Below are 26,151 nucleotides of genomic sequence, written 5' to 3' on the forward strand. Positions count from 1 at the left end.
TATCTAAATCATTTTGGTAGTTTTATATGGCAACACCCATCCATACATGCATCACCCCATACTGAATGTGGCTCATTCATGTGCTGTATGGAATTTAACCAACGTTTTACAGTCTAAACCAGATCTGAAATGACTTTCGCAGGTAAGACTGAAAAGCCCCCCAAATTTTCCCCAAATATATAAATGTGTGAATTGGTAAATAAAAGGCTTAAATTAACTTTTGGTCCATTTACCTGTATCCAATATGGCGGACACGCCAACCTGCTTGATCAGGCGTCGAGCATGGCGCTATCTAGTGGGCACCATCCGTAAGCAGCAGGCAATTAGTATAAACGTCATTTTGACAGTAACTACTTGAGTAACCCTTGGCAACACATCATCTAAAAGTGCGTAAATGTGTTGTGAACGTACTTTTATTGCTGTAACTTTGGTCGTTTGTCTCTACTATTCATGGTATTAAAGGTATTGCCCCGGACAGCTCCATAATACGGGACTTATGTGACCTTTCCCCTTTGGCACGTGAAGGGGGCGGGGTTAAAAAGAAGGCGGAAGTGTGAGCATCACGTGCAGGAGAAGGCGTTAATTGTGAGTTTGTTCTGCGCATGCTCAGCTGTCATGTTCCAAATAAATGTTTGTTTGAATCTACAGGAAAACAAGTTTACTTCCGTGCTGATGTCGGCTCTCCCTCAGGACGGTTCGGAGCTTAATAACACTGACATGGTAAGAAGAGCAAGCTAATTTAGTAATGCTAGCTGCGTCATGCAGCTAAGCTAATTTAGTAATGCTAGCTGTGTCATGCAGCTAAGCTAATTTAGTAATGCTAGCTGTGTCATGCAGCTAAGCTAATTCAGAGTAATGCTAGCTGTGTCATGCAGCTACATGTTTATTTTGTGGTACACGTTTTTAGCTTAATTATTAATTAATTATATTATAATAATTATTATTAATTGTTAATTATTGTACCATAAGCTTAAAATTATTGTATTTTGTGTGCAATTATCATGCATAACTGATTTGTCATTGCTACTATAAAACCTTTGTACAGATTGTGTATCATTTAGCAGATTAGCATGAAGAAAGTCTAGTTCAGCTGTTTCTTTAAAACAGGACAAAATGAGTTCAATAAAACAATAATTAAAAAGAAACTTAAAAACCTAAACTGAATTAGATAATTTTAAACTCAATTATTAGCAAGAAAATTATGATTCCTGTTTTTTGCCCAATGCCGCAGCCCTAATCCTGGGCTAAATACGAGTAATCATTGCCCTGAAAATATATTTTTGGAGGTAGGATCGACTCCAAGCTGCCTTCAAATTCACTTTTCTGACCAACTAATCCAACGTCTGGAGGTTTGTGGTCCTCCTTTTCCTCCTAATTCCTCCCCTGACCTCTGTGATACAATCCCTGTATATTTCCTTAATCATTCCCTTTGCTGTATTGATGTTGTGTTTTATCACAAAGCCTCATTATTCAGGCTAAATATGAGCTGCTGCTAAATGAGACACTTTCTCTTTATCTGGTCCTCGTCAATCTCACCTGGCTCGTCTGGGTGAGCCTCTCTCAGATGGCTAGAATTCCAGATACATTATTTTACCATGCATCTCCCAGTTCCAGGTTGTTTTAGCAACCCCTCCACTTTCTACAGCTTTCTAATAAGAGGCAACAGCTTGACCCCACAAGAGTGCCGTCCATGCCTACTGGCCCGTGGAATGACGTCATAAATGCAGGGATTTGATGTTCCCAGGAATAGGAACTGGGGAAAAAAAAAAAGAAAAACTGCTAGAATTGTATCGTAAATCTTCTGATGCTGATTGTTTCTCTGTATGGTTGACTGCAGAAACCTAATCCGGCGTTAGGAGACCTCCACTGTGCAGTTCTGATCCCATCATTCAGGGTTTAAGGTATGGTTTATTGTTTGGACAAGTTAACATTTGCTCACTTCAACTGGAAATGAGTATAGGAAGAGGCACAACTTCATTTTTTGTCATGTTTAAATGTCAATACTTCTCATAAAATTGTGATTTCTTTTATTTTAGTTATTTTTATGACTTATTCTTGTAAAAATATGTGTAGCCAGTAGATCCCAGTTATTCATGAGGTCCCTAGATCCCCCATAAATGGCAAAATATCATGAATAATGGATGCACATTTTTAGATCTTTTGAATCTTTTTCAACTTTATGCAGGTGGGTGTCATCTATTAATAATCCTTAAGGTGGCAGCGATATTTTGTCATGCAATTTGAAGCTAAAGTGTGTTAGCTTGGTAGCTTTCTATGCTAGAGGTGGGTGTCTTTTATGTCCTGCAGTAATATGAGTGCGAAAGTGACTATAAGGGTGTTATTTCATGTCTTTGTGGCTTTGGTAATGCTAAAATCTCTATTTAAAAAGACAAACAGTTTCTTTGGTCAAACTAAAAAAATTACATTATGGTCAAACTACAAAAATATTCATTTAATAATGTAAAATATGACTTTAGGTTTGGTCTGAAAACAATTAACTGCGATAAACGAGGGACGACTGTACATGCAAAACTACACATGCAGTGGTAACCCACAAGGCATGCTGGGTAATGTGTCTGTAGCGACTCTCTACAGCTTTGCTTGCTCATCTATTTGTTTTCATGGCACAACAAGAACAGGAAGTCATTTGGGTGGTTTATTTTGATAATCGACAAATTAAAGGCAAACGCACAAAATAATACCATGATGCTTAGGGGGAAAAAAAAATCACAATTATCTATACAAACATCCATTCATCCATTTTTTTTTTATACCACATGGCCTCATTAGGGTCACGGTTGAGCTTGAGTCCACTTGCATTGGGGGCAATGACTCACCAAGGGATGCACACAGTGTTTAATGAACTCAGTGCCTACTACAGGACTGCAGTGCAACAATGATGAATTTTCCATTTTACAGTATTTTTAAGTCCACTTTAAATCAAAGGGTCTCGCTGATGCTCAGAGAAGGCATGAGTGTGGTCATATCCTTGCAAATTATCAAAATTCCAGAAGATCTAAAAGTGTCTACCTTTCCAGGAAATCGGAGCATTTTTCCTTTTAAAAAAAAAAAAAGAAAGTCACCTTGCGGATGAAATGCTAACCAGATGTTAGGCTGATGTTGTCGGGAGACAGTCTCCTTTGACTTGTAATACTTCACTATCACACAAGCAGCACACGTGTGTGTGTGTGTGTGTCCATTATTTGCTTAAATCTCACGAAACTATCTCTGATTGTATAAGTCACTTGTTTCCGTAAGAGGATGGGAAAAAAAAATCAAGGAAAAGCAACCATGACATTCCACGGGAGAGACTCAGACAGAAGATATTTGTGGTTCTCATACCTGCGTGTAATTTGTTGTAAATTGCTAATACTCAAAATCCGACCAGGGGTTTAGTTGTGGAATTGGATGCCAAGCTCTTCTTGGGAGACCAAACTGTGCAAACTACATTTCCAGCATCAGTGTACAACATTATATATATATATATATATATATATATATATATATATATATATATATATATATATATATATATATATATATATATATATATATATATATATATATATATATATATATATATATATATATATATATATATATATATATATATATATATATATATATATATATATATATATATATATGATATTAACTGTCAGGAACAAAAGCAACAAATCATTGATTAGTTATTTTTCAATAAAACAATAAATTATTTAACTATGAACATCCATCTATTCATTTTCCATTCCTTTAAGCCTATGGTTAGAAACAAAAGACATACAATTACCATCATATACACTAATGTTCAGTCTCAGATTACAAAAAAAAATTCAATAATATACAGTATACTGAGGTATTCCTATGACAAGAAGAAATGTAGTATAATAATCCCTTTCCACAGAGTAGAATTCCTCATTTATAAATCAAATAGTTTTTAAAGTTATAGCATGGAAAACCTGTTTATGACCTTCTGAACACAGTTTTTGACCTTACTAGAGCTCTCTACACATGAAATAACACCCCTATAGTAATTTAATTCATTCCATTTCCACAAAGTAGAATTCCTTATTCATAAATCAAATATTTCTTGCAGTTATAGCGTGGAAACATGTTTATGACCTTCAGAATACAGTTTTTGACCTTATTAGAGCCTGTTACACATGAAATAACACCCCTATAGTAATTTAATTCATTCCATTTCCACAAAGTAGAATTCTTTATTTATAAATCAAATATTTTTTGCAGAGCATGGAAAAATTGTTTATGACTTTCTGAATACAGTTTTTGACCTTATTAGAGCCCTCTACACATGAAATAACACCCCTATAGTAATTTTTTACACTCATATTACCCAATATAGTGGCCATATTAACTGAAAATAATTTTCATCTGCAAGCTATGAAGGAGTATTGGGGTTGAAAAGAAACTATACAGCTAAATTAAACTATACAAATATGGTATTTGTACAAGGTTTTTTTTATTATTATATTTTATGTATCTATATTTCAAATTTTACTCGGAAAAGTTTGAATATTAAGACATACTCATTTTACCAGAATTAGATGACACAAACTGTAATTTTGCAAAGACAATGTATTAGAAAAAAATCATAGAAAATAATGTCAGGCATTACTTTTTTACTCCTTTAGAAGAACTTGTGCTCATTGCCATCCCCGCTGTGCTTGCGTAACAAGGGCTCAGGGTTGTCGAGATGAGGTCAAAGTCATATTTCAGTGACACTTGATATTATATCCACCAACTGGAGGCGTAAAATCATCACAACTGAAATTGAGAAAGCAGCTGAACTTGGCCGGCCAAAGGAAGCCCACTGGAGCTTTCTGTTTAAATATTCCAACAGGTCCGCCGGCACTTCAAGGCCTTTTTTTTTTTTTTTTTTTTCAAGAGTTCGGGCTGGTGTTCAGCTCACGTCTCCGGGTTTTTGGTTGTCCTCAGGGTTGTTTGCCTGTCGGCTGACCACTTGATGATACGTACACCTGGAACACTTCTTGAGGTGAAGAGTCGAGTTATGTGGACTTTTTCTAAATTTGTCCTTGTCTTTACGGACTTGGGATGTCCCGCTGCTGCCTTTAGACGAGATGGTCTGACCTCTGAATACCTGAGCTTGCCGCTGGCACAGACCTACTTTACTGAGCAGGATGAAGACGTCCCCACGGAAGGCCTTGGTGAAGATGGCGTAAAGGAACGGGTTGGCGCAGGAGTTGAGTGGGTAGAAAAGCACCAATAGTATCTTGGAGTTGGAGACTGTGATGAGTGGCTGGTCCAACACCGCTGACATGGCGTAGAAGGAAATCGGCGCCATACACAGGAAGTCGGTAAATATGAGTACAGCCATGCGTTTTGCGATGTTTGTGTCCTTGGATCCGGATCGGTATTGAGGATTATGTACATTGCAGTAGATCTTCACATAGCAAGCGCAGATCACCAGAAAGGCTATGATGTTGAGGACCAGCACTGAGATGACGTAGACCAGAGCTTCGGTGGACTGGATGTCCATTGGTAGACATATGCTGACCTTCTGGTAGCTGCTAACCCCGACTAGAGGAAGCAGTGCTAGAAGAAGGCAGAAGATCCATCCGCCGAGCATCACTGAGGCCGCGTGGTGAAGATGAAGCTTCCGGTCGAGCCGCATTGCAAACGTGATGGCGTACCACCTCTCAAGAGTGATCACAGTCAGAGTGTAGACGGACAACTCGCTGGCAAACACGGTGAAGAAACCCGCCAGTGCACAGCCCGGGCCCGTTTGCCAGTCGATGGCGTGGTTAAAGTACTCGGCCCGCGTGTGGAGGTCCACCGAGGCGATAAGGAGCAGATAAATCCCCATGCAGAGGTCTGCAAAAGCCAGGTGGCACATAAGGAAACGGGACACGGAGAGCTTGTAGTGGCTGGTGAGGAGCACCAGGAGCACCACCACATTTCCCAGAACAGCCAGCAGACTCACAAACCACACCGACACTCTCAGGAAGGCAAAGCCCATGATGTCTTCGCAAGGGTTGAACTCATCAGGCACCGGAACGCACGTCACTTCCTCACCCTCCTCGCACACCACGTAATCGTAACGATTATCAAAGTCCTGACTCGTGTCCTCCTGAGGGTTCTTTATGGTCTCACCAAAGCCGACGTTCTCATCCGGATGGCCCCCAAAGTAGGAGTGGTAGTGCAGGCTGCCATGGAAGTCGCCTCTGTGATCGCCATCTCTCGTCGGTTCCTCTGGGACCTCCTCGATCACATCTTGGAGGGATGGAGCGTGCAGGGGCGCCACAGAACGCTTGTGATGCTGATCATAGAATGCCGTGAGGTTGCAGATGAGATAATCTAAAAACCTAAAAACATGAGCAAGACTGATTAATAATAATTAAATAATTTTTTTACCGCTTATCGTCAGGGTCATAGGGGGGTGCTGGCTGTCTTCGGGCGAGAGGCGGGGTACACCCTTGGACTGGTCTCCAGCCAATCACAGGGCACATTTAGACAAACAACCATTCACACTCACATTCATACCTATGGACAATTTGGAGTCGCTAATTAACCTAGCATGTTTTTGGAATGTGGGAGGAAACCGGAGTACCCGGAGAAAACCCACACATGCACGGACGGGGAGAACATGCAAACTCCACACAGAGATGGCCGAGGGTGGAATCGAACTCGGGTTTCCTAGCTGTGTGGCCTGCATGCTAACCACTCATACGTTGTGCAGCCGACTAATAATAATAATAATTACATAACCAAATTAATTTGATGTTAACGCTTTCTGACTAGTGCTGAATCACCCATCCCCATTCTGGCAGTCGCCTTCCAAGGATGAGTAGTTTTACTTTATTCTACTTTTATTGTACAGGAGTGACATTCTTGTATGGCTGTTGAGAATATTAACATTTATCTGTACAGTTCAGGTGCTATGGATAATTAAATTTTGTTAAAACTTGAAATTCAATAGTGTTCGAGTTTGGGGGGGTTCCATTGTAATTTATTCATTCATTAATTTTTTACCGCTTTTCCTCACAAGGGTCGCGGGGGTTGCTGGAGCCTATTCCAGCTGTCTTTTTATATTTGTGAAAATGTATAAATACGTCATATAACATTAATCTTGTTCCTGTCTGCCATTTTTATAAAATGTGATTTTATGCTACTGTTTCTAAACTGTATTCTCCGGCACTGTAGAAACTGAAAAATTATAATTTTTGCCCTTTAAGCTGTACCAGAAGTCATAATTTTCAAAACATTTTTCTAAAATGTAGTATTTCTCAACCTGCTGCACCCTGGTGTCCTCTGGTTCACACCAGGAGAAGCATGCTTCACGCTCACAATGATATCATTTATGTTATATAGACAGTACTTTTAAGGAAAGTGATTCCTATTATAAGTTATTATAAATCTGGCTTATGCTTGGTCCTACAATAACAACATGGAGTGACACTAATTATGGCGGCCAAGTTAGACGTTTCTATGTAAATACGTCAGGGAGTTGATTCAGTCCCCGGCCAACATCCACATTATGCTACACTGTGGTACATCACCCAAATAGCATAATACTGCAAACTGGAGGGTTTTTTTTAATTTGCTTTTATACAACTAACACATCACAAATAGTGTCTATAAAGCTAATTTGAATAAGAACAAAAAAATCCAATTACAACAAAGCTCACCCTCGTTTCTTTTTGAGATTTTTGAAGCCGCAACAGTGGCTGGGGTAGGTGAGGTTAGCCGTGGTAAGGTGCTTGAAGGTTGTGATGGGTGGCAGTTTCTTGAGCGCCCAGACATTACGTGCCTTCAGCTCTCTTAGGGACTCCATACCTCTGGTGGGCAAGGAGGTGATCCCCGTCTGGGATATGTCACTGAGGGACAGACAAATAAATGAAGGAAAAGCACAAATGGTTTGTTAGAATTACCGTAAAACACCGCACCGATTGGTGTTGCCTTCATTGCAGATATGCACATGAATATGATATTACTCTGAGGTACACACTGAGAGTTCATCTTAGCTGTGTAATCCAAAATGGTGGCATAATCAAACAGGACGCTAAACAAGTACTTAACTGAGATACCACTGTATAGACTCTGTGGTACTTCTTTCCCTGTGTGGGAAACCACAAACGGGGCATCACAGGAGACCCACCATCCTTCCTGCTCTGAGAGCAACAATGACTATATCTGTCGGTCGAAGCAAGAGGGGTGTAGTCAATTTTAAGAGCAGCCGCGATGCACCAAGATGTTCCCCATTCTCAGGAACGCTGCTCCTTGCTTTAATCACTCTTACTGTTAAATGTAAGGCGATTAATCTAAAGTTGATAACCACTTGGTGAGTTTTTATTCAACATAAACAAACACGCTGTGAAAGATAGTTCTGGTCCTTCTAGAGCAGGGGTCTCAAACACGTGGCCCGCGGGCCAAATGTGGCCCGCAGGACACTACTTTGAGGCCCCCGCCTTGATATGAAAGTTTAATGTTAGTGCGGCCCGCGCAAGTTTGATATGGATGCTGTATGGTATCATGTACCCAGAAAAAAATATTACGATTAATTCGATTAATGTTCATGTTAAAGGTTAAATAACTGTGTTAATAGTTATCCTCCCTATCCGTGTGGAAGTGGTAAGTTTTTGGCTATTTAAGTTTAAAAGGAAATAACTTGAAGGCTACCGTTTAGGTCGCTAGCTCTCTAGTTTGCGAGTTAGCATGTGTCTCAAGACCCTGCAGTTGCGCAATATGTTGTAAATAAAAAGAGTATAAATGTGACTATAGTCGTGTTTTGTCATGTCTACAGGGCTCTAATAATGCTTTGTTCATTTTAATCTGAAAAAAATAATTTGTCTACCCACCAACTATATGTGGTTTCTTAAGTTTTTATTATTTGCCGTTTTATTGTTATTATATTTATTTATTTATTACTGATTGATTTTCTTTATTATTGATTTTTTTTTTTTCATCTTATTTTGTGTAGAAAAATAAAAAGTAAGATATTTGAGAACAGTGGAATGTTTTATCAGAGCTTTTATTGTAGAAAATCGGAACCAAAGCAAATTTTTTTTTTAATAAATGCATTTTTTTTTTTTTGGAAAACCTGATGCGGCCCAGTCTCACCCAGACCCTAGCTCCAGTGGGCCCCCAAGTAAATTGAGTTTCTGTTCTAGAGTTTTTTCCCCCTACTCTTTCTCCCCATTTTAAAGATGATAAAGACAGTAATTGCGAGGGACTTACAGGAACATGGGCCCGCTGACAGTGCCGACAAACGCTCTTTCATCCAACGTGGTTAAATACTTATTCCTGTGGAGATCCCTGGACAGGAGAGTGAAAATAATCAAGTTATCCTCCTTGTTTCAGTCAAACCGACATCAGCGTTCATTGTAGCATAAAACTCCCATGAACTTAAGAACTGCACATACTTGAAATCCAACAGTCTCACCCACAGACCTAAGAAGACTACTTACAGACAGTACACCATCTCTCCAATGTAATAAGAATAATAACGCTACAAGGAGCTGTGTTTGTCTTGGTTAAGCTCCGTTGGAATCACCTAACGCCGGACTGCAGGTCCATACTCCAACACAAACACCACACACATGTTCAGACTCACAGATGGCTTAATTAGGCTCTTGTAAAGTGTCTGTCGTAGTTAGAAATAAGCAAACGGGGGTAAAGCTACATCACCCTGATATAGTATTCAATACCTCATATCCTGAATATGCAGGGTTCTGGATCAGTGGAATGCATGTTGTTGCAAAGTAATGATTATGGTCATAATTGACCTCTTGGAGTCCGTCACAAAGAGTCCAGTGTCCACTGAGTGGACGCTAGAAAGGAACTCTTAATGCAGACTTCCTCTTGCCCAATTTGGAGGCATATTTTCCCATGAGAACTTGAGCAGGCTAATCAAAAGCTTGGCTAAGGGTTTGTTCGGGTCTACTGAGAAGCAATGAAACCAGGATTTAAAAAAAAAAAACAAAAAAACATGCATGACACATGTCGGCTATAGTTTTAATCCTACGAGTTGTGAGGTCCGAAAGTGCTGAGCAAAGCTGTCAAAGCAAACGGTAGAAATGCACTTAATCGCTTGTAGGTGAGAAGTTGAACGCACGTCTCATTTTCCAACGTTTCAACTTTTCCCTTCTAACTATCGTCAAATCAGCAAGACAAGCTTTTGACATACACTTGATCCAGCTTGGTCCCGTTGAACGCGTGATGTTGAATTTCCCTGAAGCCGTTGCCGTACAGAATCCTGGAAGACAACAAGGGTTACCGACTAATCAATAACACATCAATGCGTCTTTATTTCACATCACACGGTGACGTCTTGTCTGTGTGTGTAATTTTGTGGTTTAAAGGCTTACATTTTTTTTTTGTAAATACTGCTCGGTGTAATTAATGTACAATCCCCTCTTCCTTCAGTCTGAAACCTGACCACATGTGCATGAGCGCCTGTTGTTGTGTGTTTTTTGTGTTAATATTGTATTCACAGTCAGGACATGTTTGCAAAGTGAGGTCATTCGAACCTGTCTGCACCTCCTCTAGGGTTATGAAAAGGCAATATGCTTTGGGTTTTACTGTAGACTTAATTAAATTCTTACTATTTATGGTGCAATGTTTGCTTTTTATTATTTTTTCTGGAATAGTGAAGTGGCTTGTTAGTACTTTTTTTTTAAACAAATGGCCTCTCTGTCCAACTACAGTGAAACCTTCTGAGGTCGACTGCAATATGCAAAACCGGTTGACCTCCAATTTGTCCAGATTTTGAATCACTTTTTTACCCCTTTTTTAGAAAATTGGAGGAAGGGGGGAAACAGGGCAAGTTTCAGGTTCTACAAAATATTAACGATTGGAATTGTAATCATAGGAAGACAACAAATGAAGGTATAAACATGCAACAAACACCATTATTTAGAATCTGTGGAATCGGGAGTGTGTCACCAAATATGCTATGCGATGCTAAAACGCTATGCAGCTAGATCCAGAAGAAAAATTATGGAAAATTTGATTTTTTTTTAATAACCACGGAACTAATAATATCATTATGAATCCAAATTGCTCACTGTATGTTTAATAGTCAAGGAATCTAAATTCATTCATTAATTTTCTACCGCCCAGGGTTCAGTTCCACCCTCGGCCGTCTCTGTGTGGAGTTTGCATGTTCTCCCCGTGCATGCGTGGGTTTTCTCCGGGTACTCCGGTTTCCTCCCACATTCCAAAAACATGCTAGGCTAATTGGCGACTTCAAATTGTCCATGGGTGTTAATGTGAGTGTGAATGGTTGTTTGTCTATATGTGCCCTGTGATTGACTGGCGACCAGTCCAGGGTGTACACTGCCTCTCGCCCGAAGGCAGCCGGGATAGGCTCCAGCACCCCCACGACCCTCGTGAGGAAAAAGCAGTGGAAAATGAATGAATGAATTTTCTACCGCTTATCCTCACGGAGGGCCCAGGGGTGCTGGAGCCTATCCCAGCTGTCTTCGGGCGAGAGGCGGGGTACAGCCAATCACAGTGCACATATAGACAAACAACCATTCACACTCACATTCATACCTATGGACAATTTGGAGTCGCTAATTAACCTTTGCATGTGGAATTGAACTCGGGTCTCCTAGCTGTGAGGCCTGTGCGCTAACCACTTACCTACTGTACAGCCAGGAATCTAAATATGTAGATAAAATATATGTAGGACTAACATGGTGTAAATCACAATATGAGGCAAAGTATTATGCTTGGAGGAGGTATGCACTGATTTCTGTATTAAAATTGTCTGCACTGGTAATAATGGCTTTAATAACGGCAATAGATTTTTATCTTATAATTTGGAGGGAAAGTTTCTGCTCAATCCTTGAGGTTTGACTGCTTTTAAAAAAACGAATAGTTACATTTTAAAACATGTATGCCAATATCTCACACTGTTAACACGTCGCTGGTGATGCCACTGAATGCGTTGGGTGGGACCACCGTCATATAAGGATGATCTACAATTTCCCTGCAGAAAAAAACAACAAACAAAGAGAGCATTAAGTGGTGCTGTAAACATACTGAGAACTCCTCACTGGAAAGTGACACAGGCGGGGTTCTTATGGACGTTTGAGGTGTTGTAACTTATTACAGTATAGCTGGAAAATGAAAGTGTGTAGCGAAGATGATTGATGGAATGACTCAGCGGCGTGAAAACCGCACACACTAGATGACTCAGAGCATCTCGGGAGTATATACTTTTTAAACAAGTGCAAACATAAGCGCTTGTGTCGTGTTCAGTTCATGGCGACGAGTAACATTGCAGTTGGAAAGCAACCAAAGCAGGAACTCACAAATTTGCTTGGCAGTCTGCTCTAAATTGCCTTGTCACTTTAAGAACAAGTAAAAAAAAATAAGTGAACCTGAATTCAGAGTCAGGCTTTGGAAAACATATAGTGGAACCTCGAAATTTGAACAACACTAAGGTAAACCAGGGGTGTCAAACATTTTCTATCGAGAGCCGAATACTGATAATCAAACCTTCTGTCGTAGCGCTGCACTACTGGTGTGTCGGTCATGAACGAACAGGTCAAAAGAACTACTTCTTTTGTGAACGGAAAAAACGAGGTCACCGCCCCTAAAATACCTATACCAGGGGTCTCAAACTCAATTTACCTGGGGGCCACTGGAGCTAGGGTCTGGGCAAGGCTGGGCCGCATCCGGTTTTCCAAAAAAAAAAAAAACGCATTTATTAAAAACAAAAATATACAAACTTTTTCAGTGCTTTGGTTCCGATTTTCTACAATAAAAGCTCTGATAAAACATTCCACTGTTCTCAAATATCTTATTTTTTATTTTTCTGCACAAAATAAGATGAAAAATAAACAAATCAAGAATAAAGAAAATTAATCAATCAGTAATAAATAAATATAATAATAATAATAAAACTGCAAATAATAATAACACAACTATAGTCACATTTATACTTTTTTAATTGTTATTTACAACATATTGCGCAACTGCAGGGTCTTGAGACACATGCTAACTCGCAAACTAAAGAGCTAGCGACCTAAACGGTAGCCTCCAAGTTATTTCCTTTAAACTTAAATAGCCAAAAACTTACCACTTCCACACGGATAGGGAGGATAACTATTAACAGTTATTTAACCTTTAACATGAACATTAATCAAATGTAATAATTTTTTCTGGGTACATGATACCATACAGCATCCATATTAAACTTGCACGGGCCACACTAACATTAAACTTTCATATCAAGGCGGGGGCCTCAAACTAGTGTCCTGCGGGCCACATTTGGCGTGTTTGAGACCCCTGACCTATACAATCCGTTCAATTGCAAATGCTTTTTTTTTTTTTTGATTGGCTGGAGAGTCAGTTCACCGTTCCTTTCGCAGGGCGGGACTATCTGCATGCTTATCTGTCTTATCCTATAGTTGCGCCTCGCTCTGTGGGTGGGTGGGGCTAGCCGACTGAAAGACCCAGACCGAGTGATTGACCGACACCTGTTAATTCCGTTCACAAAAAAGAACTAGTTCTTTAGACCCGTTCGTTCATGACCGACACATCAGTAGTCATCACGTGTTGTTGCGCTGTTGAGTCGGAACATGAGTGAACGGACTGAATCGACACGACTGATCACAGACTAATGACCAATTGACTGAAATGAACGGCTCTTTTCACTGAATGAACCAGAATGATTCGGTTCACTGAAATGAACGGTTTTGCCCACCACTACACTACACTGATTTTTATTTCTATGCGTTTTTGTGATGCAGTTGTATTGCATATTGTTTTTGAAAAGCCAAACTATTTACTTAAGTGTCCCCAGCAACTAACCGGAATTACGTTCCTCATCACTGAAATCTGACCAGAACTGAGCTCACGGGACCAAGATGGGTGGGTAAATCACCGTTGATGCACTACATCGTTGATGTGGATTATGAAAGAACGGGTTGCCATAAGTCAGAATTCAAAAAGTGAATCAAGAGCATTCCACGGTCAATTGGAAAAGGGTTAGCACTGCAGCGATGACGTCTTGACATAAACTGTCAATAAAAGCCTTTGGCACATATGACATGCATGAGTATATCATAGTAACATCTACGTAAAACATTTTAGTTATGACTGTAAATGTATTCATAACCCATACAATAACTGTTATAATGTAATAACTTACAGGAAGAAATTGTTGTCAGTCGAGTGGATGTTGGTCAGGTCCGGAAAGACAGTCAGGCCCGTATTGAAAATACCCCTGATAAACATAAAGATTATATTAGACAAGATCAGTTTATTTGTCCTTTTTCAGTATTCTATCTATAGTAACCTGTACAAAATATTATCATTTTTGTGCTGTTTGTGTTTAATTCTTGACATTAAAAGCCCCCAAAAGGGTGGGTTTTACCAAATGTATTAAATGGTACATTTAAGAACTCACAGGTATTTCAGGTTTGGGAGATTCTTAAAAGCTTCGGGGTCAACGTAGGTTAAACTTTTGGCGTTCCGTATTTCTCTGAAAATGAAAATGAACATCCGTGTTTTAAATGTTGAAAAGTTGTGAATACAGTGGAACACAAACACATCCAAAGACACTTAATTGAACATGTCCTTTAAAAGTGAACAGGTCAACGGGCAAGATGGAGGAAACGCGATGCCGACAGCCAAATCCAGAAGTAGAATGTAAAAAAAAAAAAAAGTGTTTCATTAGCATGTGTTTACTCTGGTTCCCCAAGACTACACTGAGCACTGCAGTCATGTCTAAGCCCAAATGTGCCTTGGCCTTGATTCACATCCTGGCTAACAGTCTGGCAGAGAGATTTACTGTACTGTATTTGAGTAGGCTCCTTTATAAGTTCATAGAACCATTGCCAATTAGTGTACTTATTTGGTCATGTCGATGCTTTTGGGTTCAGACTTACACGTTGAATATATTTTCAGTTGTCCTGTCTGAGCCTTTTATGATCATTTTCACTTCCATTTGATGGCTTTCCTTTTCTTTGGCACGCTGCTGCTTGGGGGACGTAATGAAGTGTAAGAAGTTAACTCATAAGCGATGTTATCCTTCCTCAGTCTTCAGTCTTCAGGCACAGGCTGCATTCTTTTGCTGCACGTGGTACGTATTATTATTCGGCCGTGCACGCTGTAACTACTTCTCAAGAGAGTCTTGTGTTTATGGATCAAAATTACGTTTTTATTTCATCCATCGTAACACAGAACATCATAAAGGACGACCTTTTAATATGCGTTATCATACTTTTAATCTGCAAGATATTAAAATTAAGGGTAGGTTTTGACCGCTCATTGGTTATTACTTATACAATTTGTATGCTTGTTAACTTGTCAGCTTGTATAGATGAAATTCAACACGTGAATGAAGAAAGGTTAGGTCCACACTGAAAAGTGCAGTTAAAATAAAATTAAAAATATGGGATGTTTGAACAGGATTTTGACTGATATTTCAAGGTACACTGAATATTGTGCTTTATATGGCTATATAAACAAGGAATCTACAAAATATTAGATTAAAAAAAGTTTGTTTCTACCTTTTGGAACATAGGTACGTTTCAGGAAAATATGACTAGAAAATTGAGAAAAACGGCTTTTTGCAAAAAGATACATATTTTTTTTTGCTTTTGTGATTAACTATCCCAACATAAACACAACAAATAGGCTGTTTTACATCAAAATAATTCATTCATTCATTTTCTACCGCTATCCCAGCTGTCTTTGGGCGAGAGGCGGGGTACACCCTGGACTGGTGGCCAGCCAATCACAGGGCACATATAGACAAACAACCATTCACACTCATATTCATACCTATGGACAATTTGGAGTCGCTAATTAACCTAGCATGTTTTTGGAATGTGGGAGGAAACCGGAGTACCCGGAGAAAACCCACTCATGCACGGGGAGAACATGCAAACTCCACACAGAGATGAGGGTGGAATTGAAGCCTGGTCTCTTAGATGTGAGGTCTATGTGCTAACCACTCGACCGCCGTGCAGCCCAACAAAAATAATAATGATAAAAAAATAATAATGGTTTGTGACCATACCAAAACAAAAAATAAACATGCACTAGGATCAGTTTACTCCCACATTCCAAAAACATGCTAGGTTAATTGGCGACTCCAAATTGTCCATAGGTATGAATGTGAGTGTGAATGGTTGTTTGTCTATATGTGCCCTGTGATTGGCTGGCCATGAATCCAGGGTGGCCAGCTATGAGGTCTGCGTGCTAACCACTAGACCGCCATGCCACCCCAGGATGGATATTATGGAACGCTAATAAATGCTAGAAGGGGTCATGGATTCTGTGCACTGTTGCATGAAGAGGAGTATATTTTTCTAGGTTAGCCTGGGACAATATTTTAAAAAGTTAAAAATACAATATATGTATTAAATAAGAGCACATAAGGCAACCTATCTCTAGTTTAAGTAAAGCAAAAGTAAGAATCCACTTTTCTTTGTGTGTACCGTAACTCTGTATTGAGCAATCTATCCTCCTTTCATCACCGGTGCCTCTCTAATTCCTAGCAAAGAACGCAAACAGTCTTGAAGTATGTGGTTTCTGTCGAGACCGGACCCCCCCTCCCCGGTTCCACCCGCCCAATCATCAGTTTACAAGTGCTGTCTCACATCTACAGCTGCTGTTGGCCTAAAGCAGCCAACGGGAAGCGGTGCATTAATTTGTGTGTCTGACCCTGAAGGAAACCCGAGTGAGACGCTATTATCTAGTGTACCGCACCAATCAGAGGAAAATAGACCCAAGAGATGTCAAATAACAGAAAACAGATACCAACCTCAGCTGCTTGGAATGATTGCTTCTGTCTGTATTTTTGTTATCTGTAATTAGTCCGCTACTTTAGAAAAGACACTAACCGAGGAGGTCATTTAGCTGCACTTGCGTTCATCAATTCACGCGGTCGTTAATCATAGTCGCTGCAAACGGCGACACGGCCGCATTTAACACCGTAATTGGAGAGTGGAAATAAGTCCAAGCGAAAATGCTGCGGTGGATTGTGTTGGAAGAAATCCGTCACTCAGACAAGCAGGTTTTGGAGCAGGACACGGAGAGCTCGGTGCACTGCAGAAGGAAGTGTGTGGTCCAAAACCTGGAGAATGCATACATAAATCTCCTAATTGAGACAAGAGTAAGAGTGCACCTTGCTTGACTTTTCCACCCGAGACACTCCTGCAAGAGCCGGAGCGTGAAGGAGGAGAAGCCAAATAGTGGCGGCTGTTCATCTTTTCCGCTCTGACAAACTTATTCTGCCTGTCTGCTTGCACCGGCCTCCACAGTCATGTCCGAAATAAATAATACATGATACTCGGTTGTTTGCATTTATCCACATGTAAGAACCTGACTTTTCTATGAAAATAGGTAAAAAAAAATAAAAAATTTTCACCATAAGTCGGTCATAATTTTAATTTTCACGGCATCGTGACGAATCTCCGGCATTTAAATATGACAAAAAAAAAATCACCAAGCCCCTCCATCCTAAACCACTACTGTCCAATTCTACCAATTCTTATTATTATGCTGCGTTCAAGGTGCTGTGCTCCAAGATGCTAGTGTATGTTATGGTGTGGAGCCGAACCCAAATATGGTATTCAGAGCGACATGAATAATTACTTTTTTTTAACGAATAACTAATTCTAACAAGGGCGGCACGGCACTCTAGTGGTTAGTGCGCAGACCTCACAGCTAGGAGACCTGGGTTCAATTCCACCCTTGGCTATCTCTGTGTGGAGTTTGCATGTTCTCCCCGTGCATGTGTGGGTTTTCTCCAGAGTACCCGGAGTTTCCTCCCACATTCCAAAAACATGCTAGGTTAATTGGCGACTCCAAATTGGTCATAGGTATGAATGTGAGTGTGAATGGTTGTTTGTCTATATGTGCCCTGTGATTGGCTGGCGACGAGTCCAGGGTGTACCCCGCCTCTCGCCCGAAGACAGCTGGAAAAGCGGTAGAAAATGAATGAATGAATAATTCTAACAAATACCCCAGTCGGGGGTGGAGACAAAGGAGTCTGTGTGTGTGTGGGGGGGGGGCATTTTATTAGTTTTTGGTTCAGACCAATCGTGTTTGTGATTGAGGAGTTCATGCTCAAGATTTTTTTTTTTTTTCATTTTTTTACTTTAAACCCTGCTGATTTATTATCAGCAATTAGTGAGATTTCACACATTGTTTGGGAGTCTTTGAACACACCATAGTTGTGTCCTGTGACAAGGAAAAGAGGATTTTGGACATTTTTATTACTCTTTAATTGGTCAAGCAGACAAATTTGTTCATAGATGGGTGTTCAAAATGGACCTTGTGCATCTCGGTGAGATAATTGAGCAAATTAATCAAATTTATAATTATTAACTCATTCAATCCCTCTCGGTATCGGCCATTTTTAACTGATTTTTTGGTATGTACCAAAAGAAAGATTGGACTCTCTGCTTCCTGCTTTTTCTTTTTTTCAGTAACCAGCAGTAGAACATAGAAACTTTTCAGCAAAATATCAGTTCTCAACAAAAAAAAAGGCTATTCGTGAAAAGATACATTTCACTTTGACACAAATATAGCCATATAGTTAGCCAAAATGTGTAAACAACAATAAACTAACAACATAAACACAAAAAAATGGTTACTTTACATGAAAATAACAATTCAATATAAGTATTTAACATTTTCATATTTGCAACTAAACTGTATTATGCATTAAAATTTGTCTTCAATATTTAACCTCCTTCACGTGACACAGAGATGCAGGCTTTGCTATTTGCACTTTCGGCTTAAAACTGAACCAAAAGTGCTCTCTTCTATTGTGCAAAAAATATAATATTACTCAAATGTATATATGATATATTTACATTTTCATTGGTGTCTATTTATATACCGTATTATATATTTCATATTCTTGTGCACGGCTTCACACCACATTGTCACATACTACTGATTGCAGGGCATGCCACCCACCACACAGTCCCACAACACACCTTCTGTTAACAGTTAGCCAAGGTCTGCACTCCACTGAGTACTCTAACGTATCTTTCCTTCCGCATTTTTGCTCGGCAAAACCATCTCAGCCAATTCCAATATCCAGTTTCCCAAACCGAACCATCAAAGCACACAAATGTAAAGCAAGTGAACCTCTTCCAAGGCTGAAACTGAAACATTTCTATCACCCAGCTGCTAATAGAGCAGTTTACCCAACAAGGATCAATAAAGCGTGTGTGCCCTTCACTTGAGATACTCACATGTGGGTGATTTTCCTCAGGCCGTGAAAGCAGTTCCTCTCCAGTCTCTGCAGGGTCACATCCACCGATATATATCTACAAGAAACAATCACAGTACAAGCACTGTTCTGCTCTGAGAGTTCGTGTTTTATGTGCTTTTAACCTTCCTCTTGTGTTAGATTTCTGGTGTCATCTCTTATGTTAACGGGTCGGTTTTACAACCTCAATTTTAATTTCCAAAAATGGTAAACTGAACCTCAAAAGAATCATATTAATAAATTGAAGGTTCTTTTGTTACTGGCTATTACTGAGGGCTATAGAACATATCTCTTAAATCAATTGGTTTTATTTATTTTCTCATTTTAGTATTAATCACTAGAGAAACATCTATGTATGGCAGGGGTCTCAAACTCAATTTACTTGGGGGCCGCTGGAGCTAGGGTCTGGGTGAGACTTGGCCGCATCAGGTTTTTCCAAAAAAAAAACAAAAACGCATTTATTAAAAACAAAAAAAAATTAAAAACTTTGCTTTGGTTCCAATTTTCTACAAGACAAGCTCTGATAAAACATTCCACTGTTCTCAAATATCTTACTTTTTATTTTTCTACAAAAAATAAGATGAAAAATGAATAAACAAATCAGAATAAAAATTCAATAAATCAGTAATAAATAAATAAATAAATAAATATAATAATAATAATAAAACGGTAAATAATAAAAATTTAAGAAACCACATATAGTTGGTGGGTAGACAAATTATTTTTTTCAGATTAAAATGAACAAAGCATTATTAGAGCCCTGTAGACATGACAAAACACGACTATAGTCACATTTATACTCTTTTTATTTACAACATATTGCGCAACTGCAGGGTCTTGAGACACATGCTAACTCGCAAACTAGAGAGCTAGCGACCTAAACGGTAGCCTTCAAGTTATTTCCTTTTAAACTTAAATAGCCAAAAACTTACCACTTCCACACGGATAGGGAGGATAACTATTAACAGTTATTTAACCTTTAACATGAACATTAATCAAACGTAATAATTTTTTCTGGGTACATGATACCATACAGCATGCATATCAAACTTGCGTGGGCCGCACTAACATTAAACTTTCATATCAAGGCGGGGGCCTCAAACTAGTGTCCTGCGGGCCACATTTGGCTGTGGGCCACAGTTTTTTAAATGTTTTTGTTTTTAATAAATGCGTTTTTTGTTTTTTTTTGAAAACCTTATACGGCCCAGACTCACCCAGACCCGAGCTCCAGTGGCCCCCAAGTAAATTGAGTTTGAGACCCATGGTCTACAGTATATTTGACTACATCATGCTTCTCTACAGGGAGTCCCCCCCCTGGCCCCCATTTTAAAGCTTGGCTCAAATACCAGTGTTGAAAACCTTCCTGCGGTCAAAGGAGTGCTTTTGGTGTTTGAGGAATGTATTAACGCTTCCAGCTGTGCAGCCAGAGGTGATACTCGACGGAGAGAGGATCATTCGTTTGAGCGTGAGGCAGACAAAGGGTATGTGTGTGTGTGTGTGGAGGGGGGGGGGGCATGACTGAAAAGGAGCAGGTGGAGCAGAGTAGAATGAGAGTTGGTACTCACATCCGCGAGATGTTGACCAGGTTGGCAAATGCATCTGACGGCACAGAGGACAAGCGAGTCTCGAAAAGCCATCTGCTTGGAAGGATAGAAGGAATTTTTTTTTTTTTTTACAGCAACACCAAAACTTTAGTTGTTACAAACTTGGAAGAAGGCAAAACAAATCAATTTTGTTAACTAGCAATATGATCTTGGACTTTTCCCAACCTATTGATTGAGTACCAAATATAACAGATGACCTTGTACAGTGGATTCTCCACAGTCCTGCAAATTTTAAAGCAAAGTTGATCTGAAATCGAGGAGAACATCATCAAGCTAACACAGAGGAGTTTGAAGGGTTGGGTGAGCAAGCCGTGCATCACAAAAAAAAATGGCATTTGTAAAAAGTGGGGAATTCATGTCAAGCTCAATTTTTATACAGGGTCAGGCAAAATGATCTGCCACATTTGTAGGTTAAATAAAAGTAAAATAAAGTAAAGAAACAAAAAAGTGTTTATTTTCGAATAGTACATACAGTAAAGTCTTGTTATATCGATATTCTCGGGAGTCGGAAAAAATACAGATATAACCGGACTATCCATATATCCGATCCTGCGCCGAACTGCATTAAAAGTGGGCAATAATGCACTCGACATTGTTCTATAGTATAGAACAATGTCGAGCAGCTTAAATCAATCTTTGCTTAAGGATTTCAATATGCTCAACCCGCCCCACATAGCTGGCCAAACATGCCTGCAACAGAAGAACCAACTGCGTTCGTGGTTTTTCTCGTGTGTATAGATTCTATACAGGCATGTGTTTGGCCAGCTATGTGGGGCGGGTTGAGCATGACTTGTGAACCAGGAAGTGCGGGAATCGGTGTGTGTGCTGCGCTCTGGTGGTGGAAGTGTGAAAAATAAAGTCGACTGGAAGCAGTCGTTCGCCGTGTTCTCTTTTGGTATTGAAATCCTTAAGCAAAGATTGATTTAAGCTGCTTTTGTATCGATATAAGCAGACCAAATTGGCTGGCGGGAGATGAAAAGGGCATCGTAGTAACCGGATTATCCTAATAAACGGGTATCGTACTAACGGAACTAATTATATCATAAAAGACTAGAAATTTGCCGGGAAATGAAAATAGTATCGTAATAAGTAGTAATTCGTTATAACCGATATCGATATAACGAGACTTTACTGTATAATGCCATTCTGTTTCATTGTGTTTTAAATATTTAAATCAGTTCTGGCGGTGCGAAGTCGGCCGCTTGATTTTGGTTTCAGTGCAGATCCAGTAGCTCTGAAGTTGGTAACCCATAACAAGATGGTGTTTGGCTCTGGTACGGGATCATGTCTACAAAGATTGAAGCGCAGTTACAGATTAGTTTGTTTTGATAAACGCTTCCACAATGAAAGCGCCATGCTCACCAGTCCAATTCATGGCAACAACTGAAAAAGAAACCAAAAACCAATGGCATTATATGTACTTTTTGAAAAAACACTTTTGTTTCTTTACTTTATTTGCCTTTTATTCAACCGACAAATATGTCAGATCATTTTTGCCTGACCGTGTATTTCCCAAACAAATATTGCCCATTGAAACTGCACGTCTACATACGTACAAAGTGTTGGTATTTGAACTGACTTTATATAGTTTGTAGGTTCTAAATTAGTATAAAATATTGTTTTGCATGTACTGTATATTAGTGTAACATTATGTGTTCCACATGTTTTTGACTGGACTACTTCCTGTACAACCAAGATGAGGTTTTCTACCAATTATGGAGAGTGGCAGGTTTTTGCACCAAAAATGACTTGACCAAAAAATCTACAGCTTTGCAGGGTCATGAGTGCTGAGTGGTGAATGTGAGGAACCGCGAGGCCTACCTTGAATGGTTTTCTGGAGACTTAACCATCACGTGTCTCAGCTGGTCATTTCAGACTGACTTCATGATATCAAAAAATGACTCCTATGACGCCATTGCTTGTATACAGTCAGGAAACAATAGACTGAGTCAGAGTGTTCTGATCTGGCTCCATCACTCTCACATTTGGGGGGGGGGTCATTTTACTGGAGCCCAGCATACCACAACAATACTTTGACAAACTCAAACAAACACCGCAACACAGAGCAGACCTTGGCACCTAGAACATTCCAACCCACCCATCATCAGAACCTGCATAGCACCTCTCGGCACCAACCCAAATAACCGGCATAAAAAAACCAATGAGCCCGTCTCATTGGCTTAAGGAGAAAATTACACCCTCAATTTGGATTTGGATGGAAACCCGAGAAAACAAACAGGTTGGGAATTGGTTTTGAAGTGGAGCAAAAGCCGCATAATTCATGGTTGTGTCAGCAGAATTGTTTACCATAGACTTTTATTTTGACGGGTAATGAGATGAAGCTAGAGCTTCTCCACTGATACTAACTAAAACATTTTTATTTAACAAATCGTTTAAACAGTGTCTTGTTATAACCATAGTAGGCTTTAGTGATCCATACCTTTTGGTTGACCAGCCAGGACACCTGTCACATGGTTTTTGTAATAACATCTGTTGAATGTTCCCGCATATATATATATTCCATTACTGTTGTTTACTTTGTCGTTAGTTATATAAGCAGTATATTCAGCGATTTTGAAAGTGTGAGGGGCACCTCCCCTGGGACTTAAAGGCAGGCACAGCAGCTTAAGAAAAATAAAGAGGAACATTTTTCAAACCTGCTAAACTCATTTCAGTTGTGTTAACATTATTTTCATTTTTGCGGTGGCGTAGTGGAGGCCCTAAGTGGATATAAAAAAAAGATTACATTTTATGAGCCTGTGTAGTACAATAATCCCTCGCTTATCACGGTCGATTAGTTCCAAACCTGATTGTGATAAGTGATGCCTTATATAAGTATAATATTTCCATAGTTAGAGCAACCTAGCATGTTGATCATTATGACATTAGAGCCCTGTAGACATGAAATAACACCCCTATAAGTCACATTTACACTTGTATTAACCAATATAGTGGATAATAATAATGATAATAATAATACTCATGCTTGTGCGTATTGCTTTAAATGTGTTCTGGTGCTCTGGCAGCTGAGTGGTGGGTGGACAGGAAGTGACATCGGGGGTTCTGAGTTGAGTTTTTGCTTCATATGAGTTACAGTCACAACAGTAGCCCGTGTTGGGGATTATTTTATCTGTTGCCTGCATGTTGTTGAAATTGTCAAGTCTGGTGCTTGTGTGTCTCACCGTCCATATCATCCCACTGTTTTTGATTGCATCCTCTAAATACCTTTTAGTATATTTGAATTTTTGTTCATCTAGCCAGTTCTATGCTATAAAATGCTTCATTCAGGCAAAAATAATGTTTAAATTATTACATTTCTTTTTCTTTTAATAAGCTCTATTCAACCACACATATTCTAAGATGATAGAGTATGCTTAAGAAAGTGCTGTGTTTGAAGGCATCGTCATGCTCTGCAGGCTTTTAAGGGTGCTTTCTTTCCACCTTTCTGACTCCCACTGACACAGGCGGTGACCTTTTACGGGAGCATACGCAAAGAAGCCCCCCAATGGTGACGCATTCTTCCGTTTTATGTGGTCTGTATGCAGTCATTGCATTTGTAGTTAAGATTTTCTAACATTTCTGCACACTTACTTTATAATTTGGAACTCACATAAATCTGATAGATGTTATCTTTATCAGTTCTGATATTTTACATTTTACAAACCAACTTGTATGGTATGATATGGTAAGATGTTATATACTGTATGGCTGAATGAAAAACCTATATCTCAGCTTTGTAATGTAGGTGAAAAAGTGTATTATTAGTATGAACATTTTTCACGTTTTTTCATTTCTTTTTCTTTTTTTTTTTGCCCCCAAAAATTCCAAAGTTGACATTTTCTATAACTTTTATTCAATAATATTTTGACTTTATTCTTGAAATATAACTTTTTCCCAACCGAATTTTCCAAAATCGGCAATATCATTTTTTGTTTAGTTTTGCCTCTGACATGAGAAATAACAACTTAATGCTTTGAAAAATGTTTTTTCTTCATAATATTACCACTTCATTCTCATAAAATGAGAATCCTTTCCGTTTTTTGTAAAGAGTATGACTTTATTCTCCTAATATCATAACTTTTCCCCCGACCTAATTTTCCCAAATTTGCAATTTCATTCTTGTTTGTCACAATATTACAACTTTAAAAAATAATATCCTTTCCACTTTATGCTTCTAAAAAATACATTATTTCCTAATAATATTATGACTATTCTTACATAATTAAGGCAACTTTTTTTGTTATTGTTGTCTTGTTTAATTGCATTTTAAGAATGTGCTGTATGACAATTAAAAACTGCACTTTGGACACCGCTATCCAATGAAAATCCAGAATAAAGTTTGAACTTTGAACGGGCAGATAGCATGGCTACTTGACAGACTGTTAAAGTGTCATGTGGGAACACTTTTGGTGGGGAATAGCTGCATTATGATGAATATTCCGACAAGGTTTAACATCCAACAGCTATAAAAAAAAAAAATAAAAAAAAAAAAGCAGATGAAAATGTACTTACAGAGTCTCTGTGCCTGCAGGGAAATCGGGGAGTCTGTCAATGTCAACACAGGAGATGGTGTGACTCTTCCATTCTGTGCACTCGCAGGCATCAGGACAGGAGTCAGCCTGGGACCAAGTGCTCATATGGAGGACAAACAAAGTGCATAATATCACTTGCATTTTGGAGTGCCACTCTGTGGAAGTCTCTGGCGGTCCTCTTGGTGATCTGTGTGCAGAATAGCATATGAATTGTTGCTCAAATCCTTTCAAAGAGTACTTGTTTTCTTCCCAGTTTCCCAAGAGATTCTTGTCTGTGAGGCTGAGATGGTCGGGATGCTGGAGGACGGGCAGCCAGAGCTCTTTAGTGGACTTTTTTTTTTTTTGGAGGTGGTCTTCGACTTGAGGGTGGACTTATGAGGCACTCTTGTGTTAGATTGGAGAATAACTCCCAGCCCAATTCTTATCTTATTCCTCTTCTTATGGGTGTTATGCATGGTATGGTAAGTTTTATTTGTTACAAGTTACATTAAGGAGCATCACGTTTGCAACATGCTCATTTAATCATATATAGACAGTATTACTAATAATTAATTCACAATTTTTTTTTACATGTTGACAGGTTTCTTGTTTGTTTGCTTCCTGTTTAAGTGTCACTATTTACTAATTTTAAAAAATGATGAAAAAAGAAAAGTAGGAAAAGGTGTGTGAACAAAATAAATTAAGCAAATATTTGTAAAAAAAAAAAAAAATCTGTGTGGGAATCTCTAGTTGCTCTAAACTGGTTCAAGTTCTAATTCATGACAGGAAGTAGTTAGTTGGGGTTCCC

At 39.1% G+C, this 26,151-nt stretch overlaps 1 protein-coding gene and 1 long non-coding RNA gene across 2 annotated transcripts; one reads left to right on the forward strand and one right to left on the reverse strand.

The window, feature by feature from the left end:
- Positions 1 to 651: 651 nt before the first annotated feature.
- Positions 652 to 25,895, forward strand: LOC131139082 (uncharacterized). Its single transcript, XR_013629395.1, has 3 exons — positions 652 to 720; positions 1,838 to 1,901; positions 25,364 to 25,895. It is a non-coding gene; the product is annotated as an uncharacterized LOC131139082 (long non-coding RNA).
- tshr (thyroid stimulating hormone receptor) lies at positions 4,518 to 25,666 on the reverse strand. Its single transcript, XM_058088337.2, has 10 exons — positions 25,345 to 25,666; positions 20,794 to 20,865; positions 19,212 to 19,286; positions 14,402 to 14,476; positions 14,144 to 14,218; positions 11,897 to 11,974; positions 10,166 to 10,234; positions 9,217 to 9,294; positions 7,668 to 7,856; positions 4,518 to 6,344 (listed from the first exon to the last, which is right to left on the reverse strand). Exons 1-10 carry the CDS (start codon positions 25,503 to 25,505, stop codon positions 4,922 to 4,924), a joined length of 2,295 nt encoding a protein of 764 aa, XP_057944320.2. The 5' UTR covers positions 25,506 to 25,666; the 3' UTR covers positions 4,518 to 4,921.
- Positions 25,896 to 26,151: the final 256 nt, after the last annotated feature.

The sequence above is a fragment of the Doryrhamphus excisus genome, linkage group LG11, assembly GCF_037039965.1.
Source record: "Doryrhamphus excisus strain RoL-2023G ecotype Guam linkage group LG11, RoL_Dexc_Guam_v1.1, whole genome shotgun sequence".
Classification (NCBI taxonomy): domain Eukaryota; kingdom Metazoa; phylum Chordata; class Actinopteri; order Syngnathiformes; family Syngnathidae; genus Doryrhamphus; species Doryrhamphus excisus.

What these genes read in the sequence shown, in the direction of transcription:
- tshr (XM_058088337.2), bottom strand. Translation starts at nt 25,505, where the DNA reads ATGCAAGTGATATTATGCACTTTGTTTGTCCTCCATATGAGCACTTGG. An exon ending in CTCCCAAACCTGAAATACCT is followed by an intron (nt 14,219 to 14,401) that starts GTGAGTTCTTAA and finishes TATGTTTATCAG; the next exon opens with GGGTATTTTCAATACGGGCC. An exon ending in GGGACCAAGCTGGATCAAGT is followed by an intron (nt 9,295 to 10,165) that starts GTATGTCAAAAG and finishes TCTCCTGTCCAG; the next exon opens with GGATCTCCACAGGAATAAGT.